At 54.2% G+C, this 27795-nt stretch overlaps 1 protein-coding gene across 5 annotated transcripts in view; it reads right to left on the reverse strand.

The window, feature by feature from the left end:
* Nucleotides 1-1521: 1521 nt before the first annotated feature.
* Nucleotides 1522-27795, reverse strand: part of ZNF687 (zinc finger protein 687) — a 30863-nt gene continuing 4589 nt past the window's right edge. The window contains exons 1-10 of one of the 5 annotated variants that reach the window (XR_007506741.1): nt 20720-20903; nt 10255-12521; nt 7974-8152; nt 7222-7398; nt 6515-6677; nt 5919-6215; nt 5427-5539; nt 4922-5063; nt 3513-4346; nt 1522-3049 (exon numbers count right to left, since the gene is read on the reverse strand). Coding sequence is in view for 4 of the 5 variants with exons in the window: in XM_049806090.1 (XP_049662047.1) it covers nt 3873-4346; nt 4922-5063; nt 5427-5539; nt 5919-6215; nt 6515-6677; nt 7222-7398; nt 7974-8152; nt 10255-12521; nt 20720-20855 (3948 nt within the window). In the remaining variant the exon portion in view is untranslated. Of the gene's footprint in view, nt 4347-4921; nt 5064-5426; nt 5540-5918; nt 6216-6514; nt 6678-7221; nt 7399-7973; nt 8153-10254; nt 12522-13570; nt 13731-20719; nt 20904-22372; nt 22533-27795 lie in introns of those variants that run through there. The other 4 variants (XM_049806092.1, XM_049806090.1, XM_049806093.1 and 1 more) reach the window with 4 other exon arrangements.

Consider the following 27795-nt stretch of genomic DNA (forward strand, 5'->3'; position numbering starts at 1 on the left):
GTCATGCAAGCACAGGGTCTGGCGGTGGCCGGGTGAAAGCCAGCAAAGGGCCTTGGGACGTGGGGGTAGCGCTCGCCCCCACGCTGCTGCCTCTTCCTCCCGTCAGTATTACGCCCATTGGTGTCCTGTGAACTCTCCCACAATCTCATGAAATGTTTGGGACCGGGGGTGGGTGGGGGGGGTGGGCCTGGCCCCCACCCTTTGGCGTCTGCTGCGACTTGACCCTTCTGCCGGTACCACTTGAAGGCAGCAGCCGTGAACCCTGATGGCCCTTCCCTGCATGTTCCTCCACCGCAGCCTCAGCATTACTTGGCTCCCACCCTTGGCCCCTTTCTTTGTTTCTCACACCACCCCCTTCCCCCCTCCCCACCTTTTAATGAAAGCTGAAATTCCCCTCGTCCCACCCAGCATAGGTCACTGCTCCAGCACCATCCTGTAGCACCCACGGCCGGTACGTCAAGGTTGGGTTCCCCTGAGGCTGGTGCCCACCTGGGGTGTTGACACTGCCTCCTGCACCTTTCGAGCAATTTTCTTATTTCTTTTTTTTGACTCTGTTCCAGAAATTTGGGACTGTGAAGCTTTCTCCCTGCCCCTGCCTTGCAATAATTTCTGTCTGCTTTTCCTTGCCTTCAAGTGTCAGGCAGGGGCTGGGCAGCTGTAGCTGGGCTGGTGGTGGGGGCTTTTCCTCCCCTGGAGCCCTGGCATGGGTTTGCCCAGGAGATGCTCAGGGGATGGGACAGGAGGGCAGAAGGAGCCTGGCACTGCCAGGCCCAGGGGAAGGAAGGAAGGAAGATGTGGCAGCCCAAAAGTTTTAACCGCCCTCCCAGCTGCCTAGGCTCCAAGGGGCCCCCTGCAACACACCACAGCCCCCCACCCCCCCCCCATTCTCCAGCCTCTTTCTTTGCTTTAAGAGCAGTGACACCCCCCCCACACACACATGCCCCTGGACCCCCTGTCCCCCCAGTCTCAGCCCGTCCTGCTGGTCAGATGGTGACACCCCCACCAGCCCTTGTCCCCTCTGTGGCTGTCGCTCCTGGTGCCTCCCCTCACCCAGCGCGCCGGCCTGTAACCCTGGATGTCCTCAGTCTCTTTGTTTAGCACTAATTATTTGTCATGTTGATTATTTAGCATTAAAAAACAAAAATTCTATTTTAAAATGCTGGCTGCCAGTGGCCAGGAACCACTGCGGGGGGGGGGGGGGGGGGGGGGAGGAGGAGGAATAATCAGGGACTGAAGGAGGGGGTGGTCCCCAGGCCAAGGGCATCCTAAAACCTTGGTCAGAGGCAATCACAGACCTCATTTTGGGGTTCCCCACGCCACCAGCTCTGCCGGAGGCAGGGGCTCAGAGCAGCCCTAAGGCCTCTCTGGGGTGGCAGGGAGGGAAGGGGGGGGCACTCAGCCCCTTCCACCCCCATTTTGGGGCAGGACCAACACCTTTGTGACGGGGTGGGGGACACAGACCCCCTCCCCCCTCCTGGGACCCACGCGGGGCCATGTAAACAAGACAGGGCACAGCAGGGGTTAAACCACTAAAAGTTTAATTGCATTATTACTACAAGAATAAAGGATACCTGAGAGCCTCTTGCAGTGCCCGTAGTTTTAATGTAGCATAATCGCAACCCCTAAAAACAAGTGTACAGACACCCCCCCGCCCGCTTTAACAGAAGTCAATCTAAAGGCACTGAAGTGCTTGAAAACCAAGATTACAAAGCAATTTGTTTTGTTTCCTTCCTCTAAAACTCATAGAAACTTTAGGTTCTTCTCTATTATTAAACATCATTTACACGTTCACAGCCCCACGCAATACAGCTGAGGGGGGGGTCGGGGAGGCGAAGGTGGGGGAAGCAGCGGGGAGGCTCAGCACTGGGGGGGTGACCTGGCCCAGGGTCTGTGGGAACCGCTGGTTGCTTTTATTTTTTTCTCCTTTTATTTCAAAAGCCGCCCCCCCGCCTCTGTGTGTGCCATTCAGCTGAATCCACCTGCAGCGAAGGGGAGGATTACCCCCTTCCACTTAAAAAAAAAAAGGAGGGGGGGGGGGGGGGGGGAAGGAAAAAAACCCCAAACCCAACCCCAACCCTGGCAAACCAGCTTTCCCCACCCCAGAAAATAAAAAAAAACCCAAACCAAAACAAAACCCAAAATCACAACAGTAGTTTGGTTTTTTTGTCACTTTTAGTGTATGTTACAACTTTACACAGCGTGTTAGAGGTTATTCACAAGGAAATAAGGAGCCCAAGGTTAAGTTACTGAAATAATTACTCACACAAACACCCTACCCCAAGCACAGGTGCTAAACAAACAGAAAAAGTAGAAAGTTTCTTTTCTGGCTGTTTTTTTCTCCTTCCCCGAAGGTAACGGGGGGGGACACGGTGACAGCCCCGTGCAGGCAAGACCCTGCTGTGCCAGGACCGAGCTCTCACACACGCATGAGTGTGGGGACATGGTTCACAGTGGCCAAGGGGAAACTCGGTCCAGCCCTGTGGTCCCGAGCCGCTCTGCACCCGTGAAGGGGATTGCCGAGGAAGAGGAGCAGCCGCAAAGCCGCCTGCAGGCCAGGCGGTAGCAGAGCTCTCAACCCCCAGAGCTGGGTGGGAAGGGGGCAGGGGGAGGGGGGGTGTCAGTGGGTGACACCAGTGCCCCTGGGAAAAGCCCCCCCAAGACTCACCGTCAGCGTTTCAGTCTGTAACAGGATTCAGCAGTGGCTTTCCCTCCTCATGGCCGGCACGGATCCTGGTCAGGGCATGGGGAGATTTCCCCCCTCAGTGCAGCTTCATGGTGCTGGGGGGGGGTGTCGTGGTGCCGCCGGGCTCGCGCTGATCTCACCCAGAGGCCTTTTTTTGGCTTCTGTTTTTCCTCTGCCAAACGAAAATCTCTTCCTCCTCCTCCCCAGGGAAGGCTGCCAGCTGGGGCCCCAAGCGCAGCCATCCTGGGGCACGAAGCGACGAACGTCCAAAGGCCGGCGCCGCCTCGAGTTAGTGCAAGTGAACGTGACGAGGGACCTCGCACCGCTGGCAGGTGAGTAGAGCCAAGGAGGGGCTGGGTGGTCTCTCTGTGACAATGGAGACCAGCCATGAGTCTGGAATCTTCTTCTCCCCACGGCTCCCAGCAAAATACAAAATAAGCAACATTCAAAAGGGAAAGAAGAAAAAAAAATAAAGGCGGATTTTGCTGTGATGTCATTGTCAGCACAGACATCTCTGTCCTGCGATGGAGAAGTCTCCCCTGGTCCCCAGGTCCCACCCAGCTCCAGCGCTCCCCCAGGGCTGCCCCTGTCTTGGCCAGGCTTCCCTTCCAGCATGGCACCTCCTGGACAGAGCGGCTGGGAAGAGACCCACGGTGTAGAAGAAGAGCCCGTGACTCAGGATTGCCAACAGCAGCCACGGAGTGGGAGGTGTCATTCTCCCATCCTTGTCCCCGTAAGAGGAAGGCCACTGTCCCTCCCCGCAGACACAAGCGGCTGTGGGGTGGGTCACATCCCCACATGAGGACAGAGCAGCAAACAGTGAACAAACCATTTGGTCTCCCCGAGAGCAGGGCAGCAAGTCCGGACTCTGCCCTTCACCTCCTGTACAATAAGGCAGCTGAAATCCTGCCTTCCTCTGGCTCTTGGCCACAAACCAGGGTGGGCCGAGGCCCCCGGCCTAGGGGGATGCCAGCCGAGCCGATTCAGCAAGCCAGGCACAGGGAGTCAGGCCGGATTGTGCAAGCCGGGTTGTCAGCTCTCTTCATGGCTCTTTGATCCAACCCCACGTCAAAATGCTGCCCAGGAGGAGGGAAGGAGGAAGGGGGATACCAGGCGGGCACTGGCAGCCTGTGTTGCAAAGAGCTCTGTGCTGATTATATACATGTCCCGTTCCCCCTCTGCCGGGGCCCTAGTTTTCAGGGCTTGCGTTCTGCCTGGCACGGATGAAGGCCATGCCGTGGGTGCGGAAGTGCGTCTTGAGGTTGAGCTGACTGTCAAAGCACCGGCCGCACACTTTGCAGGAGAGCTTGCCGTCGGCCGCGTGCTGAGCGCCTCCTTCCAGGGGGCTCCGGGGCCCCGGCTCCTCCATCTCGCTCGCTCCCTTCTTCTTCTTGTGGGTGATGAAGCGGTGGCGGTTGAGGGAGACCTGGGAGGTGAAGCAGAGCCCACATTCCCGGCACTGGTGGGAGCTCTCGTCAGTCCGGTGCTGGGGGATGTGTTCCTGGAAGTCGGCTGAGCTGCTGGCGAGGTAACCACATTTTCGGCACCGGAAGGGGGCCTTGCGGTCGCCCTTGGGGTTTTTGGAGGGAGGGGTGGTGCTGTCAGGCTCCTCGCTGCACGAGTCGCCCTCGTCCGAGGACAGCTTCCGCTTCCGACTGGACACCTGCGGGAACGGTTTGGCTAAGCTTTAACGGGTGCCCGATTTGAGCAGCTCCTGGCATAACCCAACCTGCTCAGGGATTTCCCAACAGGCTCCTACAGATACTTGCTCAGATAAAGGCTGAACGGGCCTTGGCCGGCCCCAAGAATTGTGCCCCTGCTGGTAATCCCAGCCAAGGGGCTCCCACAATGGCCTTTGACTTGCCTGTACCCCTCGTGCCAGGCGCCTCTGCCCCTTGCAGCCTGGGGCGGCTCCTCTGCAGGCTCTAAGCAAGACGGGATGTTTTGCCTTTTCTCCCAGCACACAGCAAAAGGCTGAGCCAGCCAAGTTCAGTCCCTGCCCTGCTGGCAGGGAGAGGTGGGAGCTAGGCAAGCTGTGCCCAGACAGGGCCCGCACCCACCCAGCAGGCACTGGGCCTCACAGCAGGAGGAGCTGCCAGTCCCAAGCACTGCAGGAGGCATGGAGGCAAGAGTAAACCAGGATCAGGACTCACGGCGATGCCTTCAACCCTGCCTGAAACCTCCACAAGGCTCCAGCCTTTTGCGAGCACCCCGAGAAACCATAGAGACCTCGTGTACCTGCGTGGTGCCGGTCCCTATTCGGGCAATAATGACCTCCTGGCTCTTCGTCTGGTCAGTTGCCTTGATCCCATGTCGCACCTGGATGTGTTTCTCCAGGATGAGCCGGCTGCTGAAGGTCCTTTTGCCCTCTGTGCAGTACCTGCAGGGCCAGAGCAGGGTGGCAATGAAGTGATGTTCCACAGTGAGGAGTCAAGCCCCAGGCCTGCTCCAGCACGGCTGTGCAGCCACTGAGCCCTGGGTCCCCTGGGAAAGCTGGCTTCGGCATCCTGACCCCTGACTCCAACCACAAACATGCTCATCCACGTTCCTCTAGAGGGTATAAAACCCCAGAGTCCTTCCCAGTAGCTCCTTTCCCTCCTACTTCCCAGACACTTGTTCAACCCCCATCATGCTTCAACCATCTGTACCTTTATACTCCCCACCACGGCTTGACTGGGGGAAACCAAAGTCACCCCTCTTAAACCAGACCAGACCCCTTTTCCCAGCCAAACCCTGGGGGTACCGGCAGGGATAGACGCGCTTGATCCCTTCATGATTCACTCGCACGTGTCTCCGGAGGCTTGGAGCGGAGCAGAATGAACGCTCGCACAGGTGGCACGGGAACTTCTTCACCGACTGCAAGAAACAGAGAGGCAAGTGGGTACCGCACAGCGAGCCGAGAGGCCTGAGAGCAGGGGTCCCTGCTTGCACGGAGAAGCCAGACGTGGGAATTCGGTGCTGCCTCAGTTTTCCTCTCCTTGCCCATCACACAGCTGCACATTTGGATAACGAGTATCTGATCTCTGCTGTTCACCAGAACAGGTATCGTCCCTGGTCCCCAAAATCTCAATTTGTATCAGTGGGAGAAGTAATATTCGGACTGTGGCAGAACATGGTCCCAGCCCAGCACAGAACCCAGGTGTCCTGCCCCACTGCTCTGTGCCATAAACATTCCCTGCCCACATTTCCAAGTGCTTGACAGAGCTGGAGCTGCAGCCCCCAGCTTTCTCCTCACCTTGCCGTGGTCCTTCTTCATGTGGGAGACGTATTCGTCACGCTCTGGGAACCAGGAGTGGCAAACACCGCACGTCCACCCACTGCCCTTCGACTTGTTGACCGTCTTGCGCTGGAAGCGGCTTCGCTTGGTCTTGCGCAGCTCCGGGGAGCTGGGGGGCTCATCCTCCTCCGTGGAGGACGACGACTCCTCTGAGATCTTGGACACAGGGGTTTCGACAGGCTCCTGCTTTGGCGTGAGCAGGACGGCCGCCTTCTTTGCCAGGTCTTCCTTGGGTTTCTGGGGCTGATGAGTGTTCTGGAAAGCAAAGACAAGGGTGTTGGCAGCTGTCTGGGGTCAGGATTTCGCCCTCCAGCACTGCAGCACGCTAGAAGGAAAGCCTGCCCATGCCCAGGCCCCAGCCTGCACAGACAGGCTCATCTCCTCAGGCTTTGGGACAAGGGTGTGGGGGACAAGCACCAGATCTCAGGGTCCTGCTGCACCAGTGATGAACTGACAGTCTTAACCCAGCCCCAGATGTCCCTGGTGAAGGACAGTTCTCAAATATTAATATCAAGGGGTTGTGGAAAGAGCACCAAGCCCAGCCACAGCATTACCTTGAGGTGCTCCAGCATGGTGCGCTTCTGGGCAAAGAGCAGTGGGCAGTCCGGACACTTGAAGACGCTGACCCGCTGGTTGAGCAGATGCTGATCGAAGTGGGAGGAGAGCAGAGGCTTGTGGGTGAAGACTGTGTCGCACATTGCACACTTGTAAATCATTCTGTTGGAGGAAAAAAACACCACTGTTTGCACAGCCCATGTTTGGATCAAGAGAATCTTAGAAGAACCCTTTTGGCACGAGGGTTGAGAGCAGCCCTGCACGCAGTCTTACCCAGGCCAAGGGATGGGACAGTAAAAAGGAGATGGATGCAGCTCCCCACACTGGTGCTGAGCTCTTCCCCCAATGTCCCACCCACCAAGGATGCTCCTGGTTCTTAGAATCATAGAATCATTTAGGTTGGAAAAGACCTTTAAAATCATCGAGTCCAACCATAACCTAACACTGCCAAGTCCACCACTGAACCGTGTCCCTAAGCACCACATCTACACGTTTTTTAAATACCTCCAGGGATGATGACTCAACCACTTCCCTGGGCAGCCAGTTCCAATGCTTGACAACCCTTTCAGTGAATAAATTTTTCCTAATATCCAATCTAAACCTCCCCTGGCACAACTTGAGGCCCTTTCCTCTCGTCCTATTACTTGTTAGGAGTGATCTCTTCTGGTGGTATCTGTCGAGACGTCAGCTCACAGGGAACACTTACTTGGACTGCTGATTGCTGAAGCCAGGGTGCTGCGTGTAGACATGCGCGTGGGCGCTGGGGGCTGACTTGAACGCCATGGGGCAGATGGGGCACTTGTGGAACACCTCGCAGTGGGAGGTCTGGATGTGGGACTTGATGGAGTTGACCCCGCCGAAGACCACAGCACAGCTGGGACACCTGGAGAGCAGAGGAGAGTGGGAGGCAAGGGGTTGGCTACAAACAGCACAGGGGAGCTCAGCCGTGCTGCAGAGACTGGTGCACACAAAGTGCTAACAGCAAAGAGAAACTGCAGCACAAGGGCCCACACCTGCTCCCTGTCCAACCCCGGGACTTGGGATGAGCCCCTGCCCCAAGAGACACGGGATCCAAACCAGTTCTGGGCTCTGGGAAAACTCCAGTTTGGAGCAACCAGTCCTGCCCATTGCTGGTGGAACCAGGGCCCAGGCAGCTCATCAGAAGGAGCAGGGAGAGATTGCAGGGGTCTGATGCTGCCAGCCTTGACTGAGGTGAAACAGTGGCCAGGAGGTCCCAGGAGGAGGAAAATTCCCCTGGGGTTAACAGGGTGAGGGCCAGAGAAGGGGTAAAGCGAGACGTTTACCCTCAGCCCTGCAGCCAGCACCAGTGGGGAGAAGGAATGTAGATTCCTGCCCCGCCTGCAAAATGGAAACCCACTGCAGACTTGGGACTCTCCCCTCCAGTCCTGGGCATTCCCCCAGGTCCCTCTGCCCTGACCTCAGGCCGCAGTGCCCTACCTGTACCCCACTCTGCGGGAGAAGTGCAGGCAGGCCTCCTTCAGGTGGGCCTCGAAGTTCGCCAGGAGGAAATTCCCTCCGCACTCGGGGCAGACGTGGGGAGGCCGGTTTTTGTGCATCCGCTGGTGGGCGTTAAAGCTGCAGCGATTGGACATGATCATGGGACACGTGGTACAAACCTGGGGGGAGAAGAGCATCGAGAGAGGTTCAGCCTGGCACATTCACATGTGTACAAAAGGGCTTTTAAGCCTTTTCCACAGATGGATGGGCTAACAACCTGCAACACCCAAAGCAGCCCCAAGCCACGTGCCACCGGGGAAGAGAAGTGCTGGGACCCTGCAGGGCACGTTGTAGGAGATAATCTGCTTGTGCCAGCTTGCTGGGTAATTGTTGAGGGCGTTTCGCAAGCAGACAAGATGCCTTTTCCAGGCTTTTCATCACAGATGGGTCCCAGATGCAGTGTGTGCCAAGGGTTAGCTGGGGACCAGCAGCTCGGCAAGGGAGTTTTACCAGAGGGACCAGGGGCATATTCAAACCAGCTGTCAAAACCATTTTGAAACTATTTCCAACTCCATGCCAGGATACGGACACGTGGATATCAAGGGGAGAAGCTGACAAGGACTCGAGGAAACAGGACAGGGCTTCCAATAGCAGCTGCCCTGAAAGATGCAATAACCAGAGCAAAGGTGGGGCAAGGAAGGAAAGAAGCAGCTCCCAGCCAGATGCCACGCACAGCAAGCTCTCCTCAGGCTCCCCTCACTGCCGGTAGCCAGACTGGGGTCCAAAGCGCTGCCGAGAGGGACTCAAGGGTGATTTTGGAAGCAGGGCAACAAGAAATCGGACAGGGAACAGCAGCTAAAGACAGCCTGGGAGACGAAGCAGGGACACAGGGGCACATTGGGAAGGGAGAAGGGATGAAAGGTGGCGTGTGAGGAAGAGGATTACAGAGGCTTACGGCTTTAGCCATCCCCATCCCTCACTGTGCCGAGGAAAGCCCCTGGGTCTCTTTTTTTTTTTTTAAAGATAAAAAAAGCTGTTTGTAGGCAGTGTTGGTTTAGGGAGGAGTCCATCTGCTGGGTACGGGGACAAAGGTACTCTGGGTAGGTGAAGGCTGTTCACAGGTTTTGCCCTGCCAGCAACTTCACATTTAATTTCCAAGCTCAAGCACTCCTCACAGATGGGCCCTCTCTGAGCTAGAAATATTACGTTGCCGCATTCACAGGCAGTAGGTGCCTACAGGGAGATAGGACGATTGCCCTCAGCTCTCCTGCCCCTGATCTCCTCCTCTTTGTGCCTTCTCACTGCTCCTGCCACAGCCCCAGTGTGGATGTCCCGTCTTCACTGTGTCCCAAACCCTCCATCAATACCAAGGCTAGGAGAGGAGATGGGAGTAAAAAATCCTCCCCTGTTAAAAGAAAGCTCTTCAGGACAATCCATGTAAGTGAATTTTGGTGCTCCTGGTGACCTTCAAACAGAAAGCAGCCCTCCTCTGTAGCAGCAGGACCATAATATCTGCATTTGAACAGCGTCCTGGTGACAGCAGCAGCTTCAAAGTAAACAGAGTTACCAGGAAACAGCAAATTCTTTCTATGCAAAGGAAGCCAAGGGGGCTGAACGTCTCTGGACAACGGGAAAGGTGAAGACATGCCACAGGGAGGACAGGGCTCCTCTGTGGACCTGTTTTCCCTCCTAGCCTTTTAAAGGTCATCCCTTGGCAGTGTTAATCCTGTGTGTTTGCTGGATGCTGCCTGCACTAACAAACCAGGATGTGTTGGCAGCAGCAGGAAGTGCCTAGGATCTCAAGGTTGGCTCTCGAAGAGGGGGAAAAGAAAAAAAAACCCAACACACACATGCTGGTTTCTCCAGACTCCATTTGTGCTTCAAGTTGGCAAAAGAGGAAGCAGCCCCCACAGCTCTAACATGGCTCTGTGGGGACAGTTACATCTCACAACGGGTGCCAGCAGGCAGGGCACTGACGCTCGGGGACCCGCTCTTCCCTCCCTGCCACACCCCAGCTCCTGCAGCCATGAGGCAGCTTTATCACCCGCCAACAACCAACAACAGTCTCCCTTCCCTCCACCCAGTGCCTTGTGGGCATGAACTGAACCCCAGCTCATACATTTTCCTTCCTGCACGAGTTTTACATTGGGAGGAATCAGGCGTGCACAGGCAGGCACTGCCTAGATTACATTTGGAGAGGCCTCCACTTCTGTCCCGCATCCCCAGGGATGGTTTGCTGTGGCTCTAACATCCAACTCCCACTGCCCTCCCACTCACGTACCGTGCTGCTGGTCGTCCCCGTGGTCACTGCCTGCTGGAAATGCGCAGCCAGCCCAGCTTTGTCTTTGCATTGCTCTTTGCACTCCAGGCACCTGAAGCAGCTGTAGTTGGTCTGCTCCGAGCTGTTGCTCAGAGGCAAGATGGGGAGGTCCTGAGCCCCGTTGGCTGTGGCCAAGGCATCCTGAGCCACACCAGTCACTTTGCTAGCGGGGAAGGAGGTCACTGAGACCAGGGGAGTGATGTCCGGCTGTCCGATCATTTGATCTAAAGCAATTGGCCTCATGACCAAATGGGAGCACTGCATCACCAGGCCTTTGTCCTTGTGCTCCCGGGCATGCAGGAGCAAACTGCACTTGTTGAAGAAGACAAGGCGTTTGGTGCAGTGGTTGCAGGTTACCTCTATGCGCATGCTTCGCCGGTCATAGTGGCGAGCCAAGCTCTTCTCCAGGGCGAAGGAGTCCCCGCACTCCAGGCAGCGGTAGCCGAAGGGAGGCAGGGTGAGGCTGGCATCGGCTGGAGGATTCAGGTTGGGTTTGTATGTTGGCAAGAGGTTTTTACTGTTGAGGATCTTGTTAAAGGCTTCCACGAGACTGGATTGGCTCCGGGAAATGACCGTGCCTGCAATGGTAGGGGAAGGCTTCTGCGGCTGCACCATCACAACTGTGGTGCCGTTGACTTTTTGGTTGGCCGTGGTGGTGATTGTGGTGGTCTGTGTCACGGTGCTGATGTTGGTCCTGGTGTCAGCTTTGGGCAGGGTCTGCGGCACCAGATTGATGATGTTCTTGGCCACGGCTTTACCCGTCTTTGCTGGCAGTACCACGGATTTTTGCTGAGCCACACTGGCAGCGATCAGCATGGCACTGCTGGCATTCTGGATGGTGGAGACAGGCAGGACAGTCCCTTTGAGCTTGGTGCCATTGCCAAGCTGAACACTGACGATTTTTGGCCCCTCGACGGTTTTCAAGGGGCTGGAGAGCTCCATTTTCTCCTTGGGCATCTCCAGCATGATCCCTTCCTCTTTCTCTGCTGATGCTGAGAAGCCGGCACCCTCAAGAGAGGTCTCCTGAGAGCTCTGCTCGGCTGGCCCCTTGGTGGAGCCTGGCTCTGAATCTGATGACACCCTGGTCACTGTCCGGGTGATGCTGCCACAAGATGTTTTGATGGTTTTAATCCGCACTTTCAGGGGCCGCGAGGAATTGGAAGAAGGGGAATCATTGTTGTTATCTTCTTCCTCCTCCTCTTCCTCAGCACTGGACATACTCTGTGGACTTCCCATTGACTTCTCCAGAACTTCTTGCTCTTCCTTGAGGGCAATATTGTCCAGCTGCTTTGGAGAAGTGGGGAGTCTGGGGCTTTGTACCACTGGCGAGGAAGGTTTGAAGAACGGCTCCCGGGGGCTGGCAGGTGAGCGTTTCACTTCAGGAAGGTTGCTGGTGCTGCTGTCGAGGTTTGGGTCAGAACCAGGCCAGGACGTGATAGGAGAATCATCCGTGGAGTAGCGAACAGTGACCGATTTCAGGTGATCCAAAGGACTGTCACCCAAGGCTGCAGCCAAACCCTTCGGGCTGGCTTCATGGCCCACCTCCTCCGAGTCAGACTCCTCTTTTTTGATGCAGGGGATGGTAGGAGGGGACCCATTTGCACCCCCTGCCTGGCTTGTTTCGAAGGACTGCGGGAAAGCCGGGGCCAGGTTCTCTGTGCTCTCTCCCATGGGCTCTTTGCAGTCCAGCGATGGGGTGGGAGAGGGTGAGAGGGAGGGCACGGCGAGGGATTTCTCTTTCGGCTTGCACTCCCGTGGTCTGTCAATCAGGTTGGCAGCGTTGTCTTCATTGGGATCGGGGCTAAAATGGGCAAAGATATCCAGGGGTTTGGGGCCTTTTTCCTTCACCCAACACTCCCCGTTGGAGGATGCCACAGCTTCCACAGACCTAGAGGTGGGGGACCTGGGCATCTCGGTGGCCCCAAAGCCATTCTGCAGCAAGCGGGGCCCGATGACATGCCCATCTTTACTGCGCCCATCCAGGGCATCGAGCTGCTCAGGGCAGACAGTGTTCTTCACAATCACACTGACAGCAGTGATATCTGTGTGGGGGAGGACGTGGTCAGGGGGTCCCGGCTCCCCGGGGACTTGCTTGATGTGAGCGTCAGCTTCCTCGTGGCCAGAATGGATGGCCTCGTTTGTGTCAATGTCAGGAATATCAAAAGCTGCCAGAAGGTCATCGAAGTCTGGAGTTTTCATGTCACCCATGGTGGGGAATATGGCAGAGTCTGCAACAGAACAAGGAGAGGAGCATTAGTACCGTGACCTGGGCATGCAAACAAAGCCATCAGAGACAGGTAGCAGAGACACAGACAGGAACTTGCTTCTCCTGGGCCCCATGCTAAGCACAAAATCCCTGTGCTGCCTTCCCTTTGAACCCCAGCCTCGAGCCCCTCAGGCAAATCACAACACTTCTCAGCCTTTTTCGCTTTGTTTCTTTGCATATCATTTCTTGATTCCCAGCCAGGATGGCAGAAGGTTCAGAAGGATCCCAGCGCCCTGGGAGAGACGTCTGAGACTGTGGGATGCAGCCCGATAAGGAGCACTGCTCCGAGGCTGGAGCCATTCCCTATGTAAGTACAAGCTGAGGAAGGGCAACAGCTCCATAGCAGAGGATCAGCGGGTTGCAATGAATCACCAGGCAGACGCAAGTCAGGACCAGAGAGCTGCAGAAAGAGCAAACGCCTCACAAAGGGAACACAGCGTTGGGGGCACCCGATACAATGCAGGAACCATCCTTCCCCCCACAGCAGCAAGGCCGTCCCAAGGCCAGCCCCACAAGGACACAGATCACGAGGAAGGTGTCCAGACAGTAACAAGAAGACTCAGATAAGAGACCTTGAACAAGTGGGCTGTGGAGCAAAGGATGAAGAAATAGGGGAGGCTGAGGGGAGAGATGGCAACAGGTTTCAAAACACAGCTGCGGCAGAGACAAAGGGAATAATGTTCCTCCTGTCGCTGCAGGCTGGGTAAGAAATCCCAGGATTAAGCTGCAGGCAGGGGATGAGGCTTAGACAGCAGGAAAGACTCTGATTTATAAGGATAACCAGGCAAAGGATCCTGCTAGGCAGGAGGATGGTGGACACCCCACGTGCTGGAGAGCAGCTGGACTCATGTCTGTCCAGGGTGAGCAGATCTGCCAGGAGGGGACAGGGAGGGTCTTGGGGATGGTATTGGGGTACACTGTCCTCAGGCTTCCTGCTTATAGCATGGAGGGTGGATGGTTACTCCTAACATCAATCAGCAAAAGGAAGAAAAAAAAAAAAGGAAGAGAAACCCTTATCTCAAATGCTGTAAGGAGTAAACGCAAACACCCTGCAGCCCCACGGAGAGCCAGCCCTGGCAGTCGCCTCTTCCTCCAGCTCTTGGCACTGCCTCTCAGCTGCCGCAGATTAAGCCAAGGCCACTGGAGCACTCACTGCCCGTCTGCCTTCACCCTGCCCGTCTGCCTTCACCCTGCCCTCGCCCTGCCTCCCCACTGCAGAGTGGCATGGTAGGACATTAATCTGCTCCTCGGACAGCACAGCTTATGCCTCAGGGAAATGGCTGCAGCTTACAGCCTGGTCCAATGGCTACATGGAGATTCACAGCCTGTCTGGCTGTCCCTGAGTTGGGTGGCAGCTGCCAGCAGTGGGAAGGACAGGCAGCAAAGGTGTTCCAACAGCCACTGCAAAATCCACCGGCAGCCCTGTGCTGCAGCAGACTGGACAACACACATCGTGGGCAAATCTGCTTTTTGCAGAAGGGAGGGATTCTCTCACGGGAAGCCCCATTCAGTAAAAACCCACCAACGCCAATGGAGAAGTTTAGCCTGCATGGCCAGCAGCCAGGGGACCAACAGCCCCCACAACTGAGTGCTAGAAGCCCTCGACCTTGCCACAACTTATGCCAGAAACAAGTCACTGCTCTGAAACCTGCCAAACCACCAACAGGCAGAAAACCTGCAGCGTTTTTCTCAACAGATTAGCCAGAGCATCCTCCCAGCCAGCAGCACATTACAAACACCTTTAGCTGTCACATCTCCTGGTCACAGCATCCATCCCCATGTCCTACCCACTGCGAGACTCCTCCATGCTGCAAACATGCTGTTGTGATATATATTTCATTAATAAAGATTTAATAATCTCCTCAGTCCTGTCCACTTATTTGTGAAGGGAGGAAGGAAGGGAGGAATGGATGGAGGGAGGGAGGGATGGGTTCTTGGCATCTTGGCCTTGGCCAAACAGGTAGCAGCACTAACGAAGCTGGTTTCCATCTCTCCTATCTAATCAGGGATGAATGCAGACTAGCTTTCCCCTTGCAGGAGCAGCGACTCTTCTCAGACACATCCCTGTATGAGCCTCATGCCTTGGAGGTCACAACACATTCACCCTCACCCATACAAAACCCGGAGCAGCCGGTTCAGCATTTAGACCCTTCATCTCGCCTCAATGTGATGCTCCAGCTTCCCACTGGTCACAGAAAGGCTTTTGCTGATGACTGCAGCCTGGCAGCGTGCAGTGTCCCTGGGAAAGGGCACCATGTCGCAGGCCAGGAAAGCATTCCTTGCACACTGGTGGTGCTCAGGGGAAGGGCTGCATGCTTGGAAGAGCAGCTCTAAGCCTCCATGGCCATCTCCATTTTGGAGACCCTGCAGTGTACATGGAGGGCCAGACACACACCCACAGCTCTTCCTTTCCCAAACTGGAGGTAGATGGAGGAAACAAGCAGAGCCGATGCCCATCACCTCCATATCAGCATCTGGCCTCGGGGAAGCAGCAGCTCCCACCCAGCCTGGGCTTCCTTGGAGGCGAGCAGCAGCAATCACAGCTCCACTGTGCTTGTGTCCAAAGCAAAAACTACCTACTACTTTGTGCAGCTGGAAGTCTCCTGACCAGCCTTCACCCTCTCCAACACAAGTACCTGGTGACAAAGCAGTGTGGAGGCCAAATGGGGTTCAGAAACAGTCTTGGGACTGCTCTCACACATGGTTTGGTCTTTTTTTTGTACCTGGCAAACCCCCTCATACACCCAATTCAACTATTCTCAGGCTTAGTGGGTCTATAAAGACTGGTGGTTTTCCTGACAGACAGCTTAGTAAGGAGGCTTAGTCTAGCTTTATTTTTAACTCTCACCGTAGGTCACCCCAAGGGATCTCCGCTGGGTGCAGTGCAGGGTCTGTGGGCCACCAAGGAATCTGCTGCTCCAGAACGACACTGACATTTAAAATGCAAGTGGGCGACTTTCTACTGGCTTCGCTTCTGCAGTGCCCAAGCAGCTCCGTCTGCTGACCCACAGATCCTGCTGTGGCATTGTGGGGGAAGAAGTTAACAGGGCGAGTGCTCGCTGGCACTTAAATCTCCACTAAAGCCGAAGAGGAAGACGGCACAGAAAAAGCTGTCTTGCATGGCAACAGTAATATTTATTGCCTGCAAAAGCACAAAGGATTCAACATCAGAACAAGCCGCTGGGAGACAAGAAAAGGGTAACCTCAGAGGAAGGCATCCATGCCTCGAAATGGAAAACCACCGAGACAAACAGCAGAGACGCCTTCTAGCCAGGGACATTCCCGTGAGAGCAGAGCAGTCTCCCCTGGGGACACCCAGGATGCTACGGCACAGGCCTCACCAGCCAGGCGGCGGAGGGGATTTTGTTAGCAACAGGAAGATCATCTTTGCAAGGTTCAAATACACAGGAATAAGGTCTCAAAGAGCACAAGCGGGATTGTGCTTCTTTATCTCCCCATAAAAGTGTGGGGTTTTTAACCAAATGTCCTATTCCACTTTGGAAGGAAGTCAAAACACACCTGTATTTGGCAGGAAAAGACTGTTCCTACAGAAGGGCTGATAATCTAGACCCCAAAAAGCAAAACTAGCCTTTGCTGTCAGTTGCCACAACTGCCTGCATGTGCCCCCTCAGACCTTCCTTTGCCCAGCAGGCCACCGGTCTGTGCTGCTAAACATCTCCTTCCAGCACCGGCTTTGGGGAAGCAGACTCATTTCTCAGAGATTTCAACAAGTTCACCCCACTTTCTAAAACCAGTTTTCACCATGTGCTCCTTCAGGCGATGCAGGACTTCAGCCACGACCTCAGCAGAGGGAAGCCATCGGTGAGAGGACCAGAAGGAAAAACACCAGGCTTTAAAATACTGCAGCAGGGGGAGATACCGAACACTACACTTCTCTTCCAGTGCTGCCATCTGGTTCTTCAGCACAGGATCTCTGCTGAGAACGGCGTGACACAAGGACATTTGTTTTTCAAATGACTTTTCTAATCACCGTTTAGCAGGATACAAATATTTACAGTAAAGCGGAGAGAAGCAGGTTGCTACGCTTTAAAAGATTCCCAAGAAAAGAGGTGATGCAAGGGAAATCCTCCTCTATCCAGCACGGAAGAAAAGAGTGCCAGCTCTGTCCTCAAAGTGGGTTCGGGTCAGCAAGCTGAGCGGAGCCTGAAGGGATGACGATGGATCCGTCTTCAGGCTCGATATTGCTTTTCCCTATGCCAGCTGGATGGCTCATAAGCAATGCAGAGAAGCCAGCCTTCCTAAACCCCCAGCACCTCCTGCAAGGCACAAATCCCCCTGCCACACCTCCCTGAGCAAAACCAGACTAGGCTAAAAGCACACAGCTGTCAAGAAGAGCTTCTCTCCTAGACAGGACACACAAGCAGACGCTAGTAAAATAGTGAACCTCCATCAGGATGCCTGGGTTCAGCAGAGCCTGAAGACACCGGCATAGGCAGGACTGTGCGCGGCGGCCTGGCTCCGAGCACAAAGAGGTCACTCCCATCTCCGAAGCACTGGCTTGTGTCACCACCGGCCCCACTTGCCTCTGTTAAGGGAAATGGAGTGGTCTTGTGTGCTAACGCCACAAAGGACCAGCCCAGTGCTCGGCTTGGCTTACTGCTTTTATTTGTGTTCAAGACCTGCTCTGCCATAAACCCTTAATTCGTTTTTATCAGGCTCTTCGATGGGGAGAGGAAAGAACAAACCCACAGCACCTGATTTCTCTGGGCTCACAGGTGGGTTTTAAATATATCCCACCATCTTTTTAAAGTGTTTCCTTCAATCACTTCCTTCCCAGCCCCTCACAAAAAAGTTTCTGGCCCTTCTTGCCTTTAAACACCCTACCTCTGTCTTGGCCAACCATACCCTACTTTTAGCATCCCTGCTTTTAAAAGCAAAACTGATTATGGATCCTCTGTCTCTTTTTTAAAAGCTCACAGCTTTAAGGCAGGAATGAAGTCATTTACAAACAGTTCATCACTTCGATGGTCTCACAGATACTCTTCAACTGATGGTTTCCCATGAAAGGAAAGCTCCTCCTTGCAGGAGTCCCTGCACAGGATAAATTACACGAGTATTTCCCCTTGTTTGGTGACAACGGGAAGGTCTCCACCCCAGAAGGGGGTTTTTTTGTTGTTGTTCTTAGAAATCCCAAGTCTAAGATTCCCCATTCAGCCCCTTCTGATGGAAGAGGGAGAGTCATGGTCTCAAGTCAGTAACTCCTATCAAAGAGGAGTCAGCAGAGATGGAAAGAGCCGAGCTCCACCTCAAACTCTACCAGGCTAACATGGGGAGTTATTTTGGTAGCTCAAAACACAACTATTTTTGTAGGCAAAAGAACTATTTTTCTTAGGCTAAACAAAGCCAACAAGGAGGGAAGGGAAGGGTATTTTTAACCTTACTGGCTAAGTGGTATTATCTTGCCTCACAGAAAAAGAAAAGTTTACAACAAGCACCAACTTTGCATGGAAACAGCTCTCTGATGGGGGCAATGGCATCCCACCGTGCACAAGCCCTCTGCATGCAGGCTGCCTTCGGAAGCACGGGTAGCACCAGTCCATGGTCACGTGGCATGGAGCCGGTCTGATCATCCGTCAGTATGCTGGTCACCAGTCCCCTGGCTTTACAGCTTCAGAAACCACAGTACAGGGGAGACAACGAGTCAGAGATCCAAATTCATCTGTGGAAAAGATCCCCAAATCCTCTCTGGATTTGATGAGGAAGAGCTACAGGCAAAAAGGTTGCCAAACTTGTTCGCCAGCCTGCCCTGAACATCACAGCCCAGGCTCTAAATTAGAGGCCAGCAGACTCCACATCTGAAAGTCCCCGCTCTGTGATCCTGCCTACTACCAAAAACACATCAAAGCACACGGGGCACAGGATCACCCTGAAAAACACCCCACGGAGATGGTTACCCTGATGAAAAACACAAGGCAGGGCTGTGCACCTCTGCATAGCCAGCACTGCTGGACACCCCACTGGGAGCTGGCACACGGTGATCGAGCCATGTGCCACTTAGGAGCGGGACATGTCACTGGATCAGCAAGGAGGCCAAGCTGGGTAACCTAAATCCCTGGCTGGAGAAGGAAGTCAGTGCAGGCTGCCCAGTCTGAAACCACAGAGTTACTAGCATCCCCTTTCCACCCCAACCACACTGCCGACCCAGCCGCCTCGTGCCTGCGAACCATAGCCTTTCGGTAGGTGACTCCTGACCTTAGGGTCAGGAATGACAGACATCACTTCTCTACATGTCACCCCAAGGTTACACACGGTTTTGAACTGAACTCATCAACTCTATGCTAAAACCAGCCCTTCCTCCAGCAAAGCACAGGGCTGGAGAGACAGGCCTAGAGCTGAAAAGCAGGGCAGCCACAGCCCCTTATTTGCATAATGAATATACATACACACAAGCCCCAGCTAAAGCAAGGCACACCAATAATCACCAGGCTTTCAGTTTCAGGCAGAAGGAGATAGTTTTGCATTAGTCTGCTCTTCACAAAACCATCCCCAGCATCCAGCATGGCTGCCCAGGCTCTGGATGCACAGGGAGGATACAGCTCTCACAGCACAGCTTTGCTCCGGGATCAGCTGTGTCACTGCTGTCCAATCCTACACAGGACATGAACTGAGTGCAGGGACTGCAATCAGCAGCCCAGCACGCTTATTAAACAACGGCAGATACCTGGGATGTAACGGTGTCTGGCTGAGGCGCGGCAGGGACGTGTTTTAGCTGGTCCCTGGCAGGAAGAGGAAGCAGTTCTGCTAACGCTCTGCTGCGAGGTTCAGGTTTCTGCCTTTCAGAAGAGCAGGAGGCTGGGCAAGAGGCAGGTCTTGGGTGGCTGCCCTCCACGGCACAGCAAACATAATAAAAATCCAAAAGCTTTGGAAGAACAACCATGAGGAAGAGGAGGTTCCACTTTCCAGGTCTAGGTCCACAGACCTGCAGCTCCAAGTCTGGAGCAACCTAAGCATCTCTCCACCAAATCCAACCACGCAAGAGCCCACGTGTTTCCCACCAGCAGATTATCCCCCACCACAGAGAGAGACTGTCACAGGTGAGGCCCAGACAAACCAATGATGAGCTCCTATTAGCAATGTAGAAAAGCTGGCCTGGAAGTTAAACTGGCCCCAGCTCCACCACAGCACCACCAAGATGCAGACCCTGAATCGGTCCAGTTGACAGGAACCACTGCAAGACCCCCAGATGTTAATGAGGCTCACAGCTAAAATAATAAGACGAGTAACTGCTGAAACACAACTGTTATTTTTATGGCTCACTTGCTTATTTAGTTTACCACAAAAAGACAAAATGTTGTTAAAAATCTTCTCTCCAGCAGTCAAGCCTCCCTTAAAAGAAAGCTTACTTGTTTCCCAGCTTATTGTTTCAGAAGGATGCTAACCCCAAACTTGGCCAAGGCATGCAGGGAGGCAACGCTGTTTTCCTTTCCCCAGACTCCTCCTGCTTAAAACCCCCCAAAATGTGCCAGCTCTGCTCATGCTATCAGCTCGTACCCATCACCACCCCATATTCTCCTCCATATGCCAAATCAGAGGCAATTCTCCATCTCCACACCATGTTCCTATGCTGGTCCCATACCGGGTCGTGTTAGAACACATTCGAAGGATCCCACCATTGCAAACCATCCAGCTGTGCCCACCATGAAGCCCTTAAAATGCTCACATGGTTTTTGAGATTGACTTTCTGACCAAAGCTGCAGCCACACCAGCCCTTGCAAGCAAGGGTCTCCGAAACGCCGCTCAGCCCTGGGTTTGGCAGGGGCACAGAGGATTCCACACACACCCTTGATGAGCACCCGAAGGGCTTCCCACCGCACATTTTTGGCACAGGACTGGCAGGCACCATCTGCGGAAGTACCAGGCCCCCAGCCGCCGAGCCTGGCCCACTGGCCAGCGGGGCCTGCTCTGGAGCAGCCAGAGTGGTTCAGACAAAAGAGACCGAACGAACGCTGGGACTATTTCAAGGGCTTGCTATTTTTAAAAGCTGCTTTTCCTGTTTCCCTTCCTGACCCTTGCGGGGACTTGCTGTCTGCCAGCAAGTTTGCACCAAAACAAGAAAAATTACCCTCCGAAACCCGACTTTGGAAGAAAGTTAAGCTAGGTTTAACCCCCCGCCCGTGCCGCCCTCCCGCATACACGCACATGGGGGGCCTGCTGCCCTGCTTGCTGCTGCCGCTGCGTCCGAGGCTAGCGGGAACGGCTGCACTCCCGGCACCACGTGACAGGCGGGATTAGCTTCCGAGGCACAGAGGAAACCTTTGACAAAGCCTGTCCCCATGCCACTGCTCCCAGGCCTCGAGCCAGTGGCCGCCAGCACCCAGGGAGCCCTGGAGAAAAACAAACCTCCACCATGGGTATCTGCAAAACACAAAATAAGGACAGGTTCACCTGGCTGGCAGGGAGCCAAGTGGATCGCTGCCTCTCTTGACCTCCTGGGGCTCTCAGAGCTATTTTAAAACTGATCCCCTGCTAAAAAGCCCCAGCCTTTGTGCAGAGGAGACATCACCGGTGAGAACAACTGTTTTTAATGAGCTGAATGAGCACTGGGTGTTATACAATCTCACTCCCCAGTGGAGACCTTGCAGACAATCTTCAGAGGACCTTGCAGGGGGGGAGGACAGGCAAATTCCCCGAGCGACAAAATCATAGCACCTAGTGCAGCTTTTCTCCATTTCAGTACCTTCTTTCGCTCTCCAAATCCTCCCCAGCCCCCTGTTACTGGCAACTGGTGAAGAGGAGGAAAGAAAAGCCCATGGTAGCCTCACTCTCAGTTATTTATGCAGCAGCTAGTGTTCATTTGTTCCCCTTCCCTCCTCTCCAGGGGCAGCTCCTCCTGCCGTCGTGCTCCCACGAAACAGCCACATTAATGGTTGATGTGGCTCGCAGCTGGTGCCAGAGAGGGACAGGATCGGCAGCATCTGCCCCGACATGGATAAAGCCATGGCGCGGCAGTCTTGCCTTCCCTGCAGCCCTGCAACTTGTCAAAGAAAGCGCAGCTGGGAGCAGAGCCCAGAGCACTGCAGAGCCACTGCCCGGATTTTGTGGTCGAGAGATTGTGTGAGATAAACGCGAAGCGTTCCTTTGTTTTGGGAGGAGAAGCGTAGTTTTAACAAGTTTTGCACAAGTTACTACAAGCAGCCATGGCTTTGTAGTAGAAAGCCACTTTAAAATGAGTGGCTTTTGTTTAGATGGTTTAATTTAAGTTTCTCGCTGCAACATACACAGCACCCTGCTCCAGAAAGGGTATCTCCAAAAAGGAAAATTCCCTGAAAACAGCCAGACAGAGCTCCTCCCCACAGCAAGAAGCCGAAACCAACTTGGTATTTTTCAAGTGACACAGAACAGTGTCATTTTACTGTCCAAATTAAGGGAAGGCCAAAAAGTAAACAAGATTTCAGAGACAAAAGGATTTTAAGAGATGCTATTAGTCTGACAGCAAGCTATTAAGGAATCACCTGGAAGGATCACTTGCTTGGAAAACACAGGCTGCGCTGCTGTCAACCCAGCAGAAAACCGTACGCTGAACCTGCAAGAGGACTTGGTTTTTCTCTCCATCTCCAAACAGCATTTCCATCTTAAGTGAGACCTGGTGTTTGGGTAACATCCTAACCAGCTCACACTCCTGACAAAGTTGGGTTTTAGCCCCTTTTCCCTGTTACATGTGAGGAAACTGAGGCACAGGGTGATATGAACACCATGCAATAGAGCCAGAGCAGCACCTAGCCCAGGACTATCTCCCATCACATCAGGACTCATTCTGCCACCAATGGATCCCACCCTGCCAAAACCCCATACCTGTTGGAGCTACATCCTTCCCCTCTCTGTTTTCTTCACTTCTGTGTAGGCCCCTCCTGGGCTGGCTGCTCTGGGAACCACCTTCTGGTATCTAGCACGGTGCCAGACAGATTCTCCAACTTCAATGTTCGTTAGCCGCCCCTCACTACTTTCCAGAACTATAATTAGTTTTGCTAATATAAAAGGCAGAAGGGATTCAGCCAAGCTTCAGGAGAGATAACACAGGTCAGAAGAGAAACAAAGGTTAACATTAAGAATGGCTCTTGCACATTAGAAGTCTTTATTTAATTCCGTGTCTGTGGATCCAAAATTAAAATCTGTGGATCCACAGACATAGAATTAAATCTCCCACACCCCCTTTTCTCTTCCTTATCAGGGAGGACATATTACCTCCTGGTTTTTGGGATGAAGGACACAGGCAAAGAGGAGAAGCATCAAGGGCAGCAAAGCAATTTGGGGAACAGCCCATGCAGGGAACTGGCACCACCACATCCCCAGCCCTCACGGGGTTTCTGCACCCAGCAGCCCTTGCTCGTGCCCATCCCTCGCACTTGTCCCACACTCCTCCACGTCCCCAAATGCTTTTCTGCCCCTTCCCATGCAGCATTTACACCTCAAGCACTCCACACAGTCCCCTTCCCATCACCCCAGTGACACGCCCCTGCTCCCATTCGCATCCACTTGCCCGTAATCATAGCACAAACCCCCACAGCCTATTTCCAAATCACAGCACCCAACCCCTTGCCAGCGCATGAGATTTCTCTCTCTGCCTCCTGATCTCCTAAGAATTTGCTTATCTAGCAAGCCTTTAGCGGCACAATTTGCAAACACCGTCCCCATTGCGTTTCCGGAGAGGCAGCCGCTGTGCCAGGGACCCGAGCCCAGTACTGACCTGATGGGAAGGAGCTTCTGGATGGAGTGGAGAGGGAGGAAAAGAGGAAAAAAAAAAGGGGGGGCGGGGGGGAGGGACAGAGAGTGGTCTCAGGTTTCACGTGTAGGAGAGGGGGAAAATCATAGAAAGGCAGGCTGGTTAAACAAGAACCAGCAACACGTCCTACTCCCAGCATGACATCATGAGGTCAGGGCTCAGCGGGGACGGCTGCAGTGGGAGGGGAGGTTCAGAGGGAAAAAAAGCGAGAAATAAATAAAATAACCCAGCACCAAACTCCTCTGACTCCCTGGCACTTCGGGAGGCTGGCTCTGGTGGTGGTCTAATGGCAACCGCTGGTGGCTCTGCGAGCTGGAGGGGTCCCTCCCCACCGCCTTGTCCCCCAGCGCAGTGGCTGATGGCCGGAATGGCCCCCCCCTTCCCCTGCCATCTGCCAGCGTCAGGATCTAGAAACTCCGCAGCTCGGCCTCCCTGCTGCTGCCATCCACACAGGCAGGGCAGGGTGCGGGAGAGACGGAGGCTGTGAGAAGCAGCAGCGACTGCAGGGTGCCCGGGCTCTGCTGACATCAAATCGGGTTTCTCAGCCTCCCCAGCAGCGTTTGCATCCTCCCCTCCACTTGAAACCCAAAGCAAAATCCTCGATATTCCTGGAGAGGCTCTTCCCTATCTCCAGGCATGTGTCCTGGTCCTTTCCAGGGAGCTCTGGGACAGAAGAGGGTCTTCAATTGCTGAAGCAGCAGCCTCTGCGGTCCCCTGAGCTCAGCCAGACTTGGATCTGCCACGCAGGGGAAAAGGGAGTGAGAATCCCTGCGCTTCACCATCCGTAAGATCAGGGTACCCCAATGCCAGGCTTTGAAACGCATCAAGAACCACACAGGAGAGACGCTAGAGAGAGAAAATATCATCTGATGGGGGAGCACAGACCGTGGGAAACCTCCAGCCCCTCTGAAGGATGGAGTAAGGCAAAAGGCTCAGGGTCTCTGGTTTTATGATTCTTCAAGACCTTGCACAGAGGGCAAGGTCCAAATCAAACTCCAGAAGCATCCAGAGGCCCAAGCTGACTGGTCCTCACCTTCTTCACCTTAATGGGGCTGTTGAAGTTTCAACAGCTCAGTTAGAAGCAGGCATCAAGGAGGTAAGCTCAAGAAAAAGCAAGGCAGCATTTGGGGAGTTTCATAAGCTGTCATCTCCATGCCAAATCCCCTGAGCTCCTCCTGCTCAGAGGGAAACACACACACAAGACCTGAGGTTCCCAGCTTTGGGAGCTCAGTTTCCCCTTCTCCAGCAGGGAAGCTGCTGCCTGCAGCCTGACACCCGCTCAGACCCAAGGAGAAACCCTCTCACAGGTGCCAGGAAAAAAGCACGCAGGAAAAAAGCACCTAAGGGAGGTCTAAAGACCAGCTGTCCCCAGTTTAGAAACCCAGGGCTCACTGAAGCCACCCAACAGCGCAAGGAGCAGAGCAGGAACAGGCATTCCAGGTCTATCCATGTCAGCCCTTTCCTTCACCCTGCCCGTGGCATGGAGGCATCAGCAGATCCTGCCAGATTGTGGAGAGGTGTGAGGCCTGTTCCTTGCTCGGGAGCAAACCTCAATCTCATTTCTTGCACAATCTGGGCTGCTCTCCTGCCCAGCGGGGCCTCCACCTGCCACGTCCAAATCTTTGTTCAGCTGTTTTCCAGGGTTATTGCTAGCCAACAGTATTGTTTTCTCCCAAATGCCCAGCTCCGCTTGATTTACTGAGAGCACGGGGGAGAGACATTTGCTTCAAGCTTTCCAACAAACAGCTCGCACCTCCTGGTTCAGACCAAACAAGGAAAAGATCACCCCCAAAAGAAACATTTTTAGCACACACTCAGAAGGGGAAACGGTGCTGGAGGAGCGGCTGGCAGGGGCTTGAGCAATTAAGGCCTCAGCACAGCAAAGTGCAAAATGCTACTGGTACAAAATCCAGGCACTCAGCACCTCTGGGAACAAAGTCTGCACCAAGAAACACCCTTGTACTTGGCGCGTGACAGTCACCTCCTCCCTGGGATTTCATTTCCCCCCCCATGTTAAGCAGCAAATAACACTTGGCCATGTCAGGAGGGCAGGGTTTATCTGCTTTCAAGGCACATGCACCATGTGCTTCAAGCAACGGACATGCCCCTGGCAGGCATAGCCCCCATGCAGGCTTTGGGGTTGGACTGTTTTGGGACACCCAGAGCGGCTTTCGCAGCATCCCTGTGTGTTTCCAGCCACAAAGGCTGGACCTAAAAGCAGCTGTGGCTGCAGGATTTGAGGGAAAGAAAAGACAATGATGACATGATCCCAGCAGAGTTTGCTCCAGCACTTCAGGCTATTTTTTTTGTCATTTATTGAACGCAAACGTGCTTGCATACCCACAATAACAGCAAATGCTGCTGCCGAAACAGCTCCTGCAGACTATGATCCGATAACCTGTCCCACAAGGACTGGTCTATACGGAGCAGCCCACGGCCATGCTTCCTGGCATGTCCCATCTCAAGGCCAAGGGGACAAAAGGGGTAGTGTGATTTCAACTGATCCCAGCACGCCTGGATATGTATTCCTAAGAGCTGTTAACAAGGTGGGAAAGAATGGCCCAGCAGTACCGGTGTTGAGGGAAGAAGCCAGGCAGGTATTGTGGCCTCCAAACATGAGCATGGGCTCAGCTTGGGACAGCCGATGCTCACAGCCAACACGCTGGCTATTCGCTTCCAATCCATTCTCTCCAACACCTCCAGCCACACAAATTCAGCTTCTGCTGGAATAAAGCACACCCTCGCACTGGGTCTGCTCTGAGATACTCTTCTCCTCACAGCCTTTTCCTCTGTTTTCACTGAGCTCTAAGGAGGGTACCTCTCCACTCTGCTCTGTTCCTCTCCAATCATGCCCTTCTTAGGCCCAAGCTGTCCTGCTTAGATGGTTTCAGCAGGGTCCACTGCAGCAGGTCCCCTCTCTCTAGCCATGATCTTGGCCACTGAACCTCAGCTACCGCAACAGCAAGTGGATAACCAGCATGCTCTTGGGGAGCGGTGTGGCCAGAAACCCAAACAGGTCTGGTTCATCCCACATCCAAAGGCTTTTGCAGCACAGCCCAGATAACACACAAGGAGAAGGTAGCATGATGGGATGCTCGGCAGCTCTTGACAAGCCTAGCTATCAGCTCACTGACAGACAGGGAGAGAACGGTCCCTTTAAGGTGCTCCAAGAGTTTAATTATTAATTTTTCCCAATGAAATCTACTGCCTCTCAGGGAGGCATGCTGCCTTGCCCTAAGCAGAGCCTGTGCCCTGCTGCTGACATGCCTTGGAAAGGGCTCCGTCTCTTTGTCTGTCTGTCCTTCCTTCCTTCCCCCTTTCCTTTTTTCTTTGCTTCTAGCACATGAAAAGGCTCACTGGGGGTACCAGGTAGAAAATAATACTCTGCCAGGGCGCTCGATGGGCCATTTGAAACCCTCAGCATTGTCTTCCCTGCTCCAGGCAGCAGCAGGGGATTAAAACTTCAGCCATTATGCGCATGTTTTGTGCTCCATTGTGCTCCGCTCAGCCGTCCCGCTGCATTAACATCTAAACAGGTCGCACGTCCAGCCCAGAGCCGGGTCTGGGCATCTCCCTGCTTGGTCTGGGCATCTCCCTGCCACAGCAGCTTTGCCAGGGCCCGCTCTTCTTTCCTCCCTGTATGCCCAACCACCAGACCTTGCACAGGAACCGAGCGAGCTGGATGTTTCCACACGTCAAGAAGGAGCTGAGGAGAAACGCAGGGCACTGGCAGTGGTTTTCTGAAGGGCCATGGCAATCCCATTGCCTGCGGTTCTCCCACATGGTGTGGCAAAGCTGTCTCCACCGGCCAGGAGTGCAGCAACAGTGGGATCCCTTCCCGAGGGGAATGGGCAGGCCCTTCTCATCCTTGCTCTGCAATAAGCACGTCCATGCTTATTACTGCAGCTCACTGCAGCAGCCATTCCCCTTTGCAGAAAAAAAAAACAAAACCAAGAACTGCAAACGCCTTGGCTGAACTGGCTGGCAAGCTGCGTGCCTGCACAAGCCAGCCAGCACTGTTTCAGTTCAGCTCAAGGAGGAGGAGCACTGCCTGAAAACCCCTTCCTGGCTCCATTTCCTACGGGAGAGCGAGCGGGCAGAGAGCTGATGACGGCGCAAGGCCCAGCGTTTGCATGGGAGTTATACCGAGCGGGTAAGCCGGTGTGGCAAAGCACTCCAGGCCCATCCGCCAGCACAGCAATGCAAACACGCCTCACTCAGATGCCCCTGACCATATCAGCAAGGAGAAATTATCCCCCAACAGAACTAGCCGTGATGATGCAAACACCATGGCAAATCCCAGCCTCCAAACCTGGAGCTGAGGCCGTCCTTGTGCCCGGACCCAGCCCAGGCACACCTAGAGGTTTTGCTGGCAGAACTCGCTCGGCGTGGGGTAAAAACCGTGGGAGGGGGAGCACAGAGCAGGAAAATCCTACTCCAGACCAACAAACAAGGCCAGCAACTGCAAAAAAACATGGAGTTTTTTGTGTTAGCA

This window comes from Accipiter gentilis, chromosome 7 (genome assembly GCF_929443795.1).
Source record: "Accipiter gentilis chromosome 7, bAccGen1.1, whole genome shotgun sequence".
Classification (NCBI taxonomy): domain Eukaryota; kingdom Metazoa; phylum Chordata; class Aves; order Accipitriformes; family Accipitridae; genus Astur; species Astur gentilis.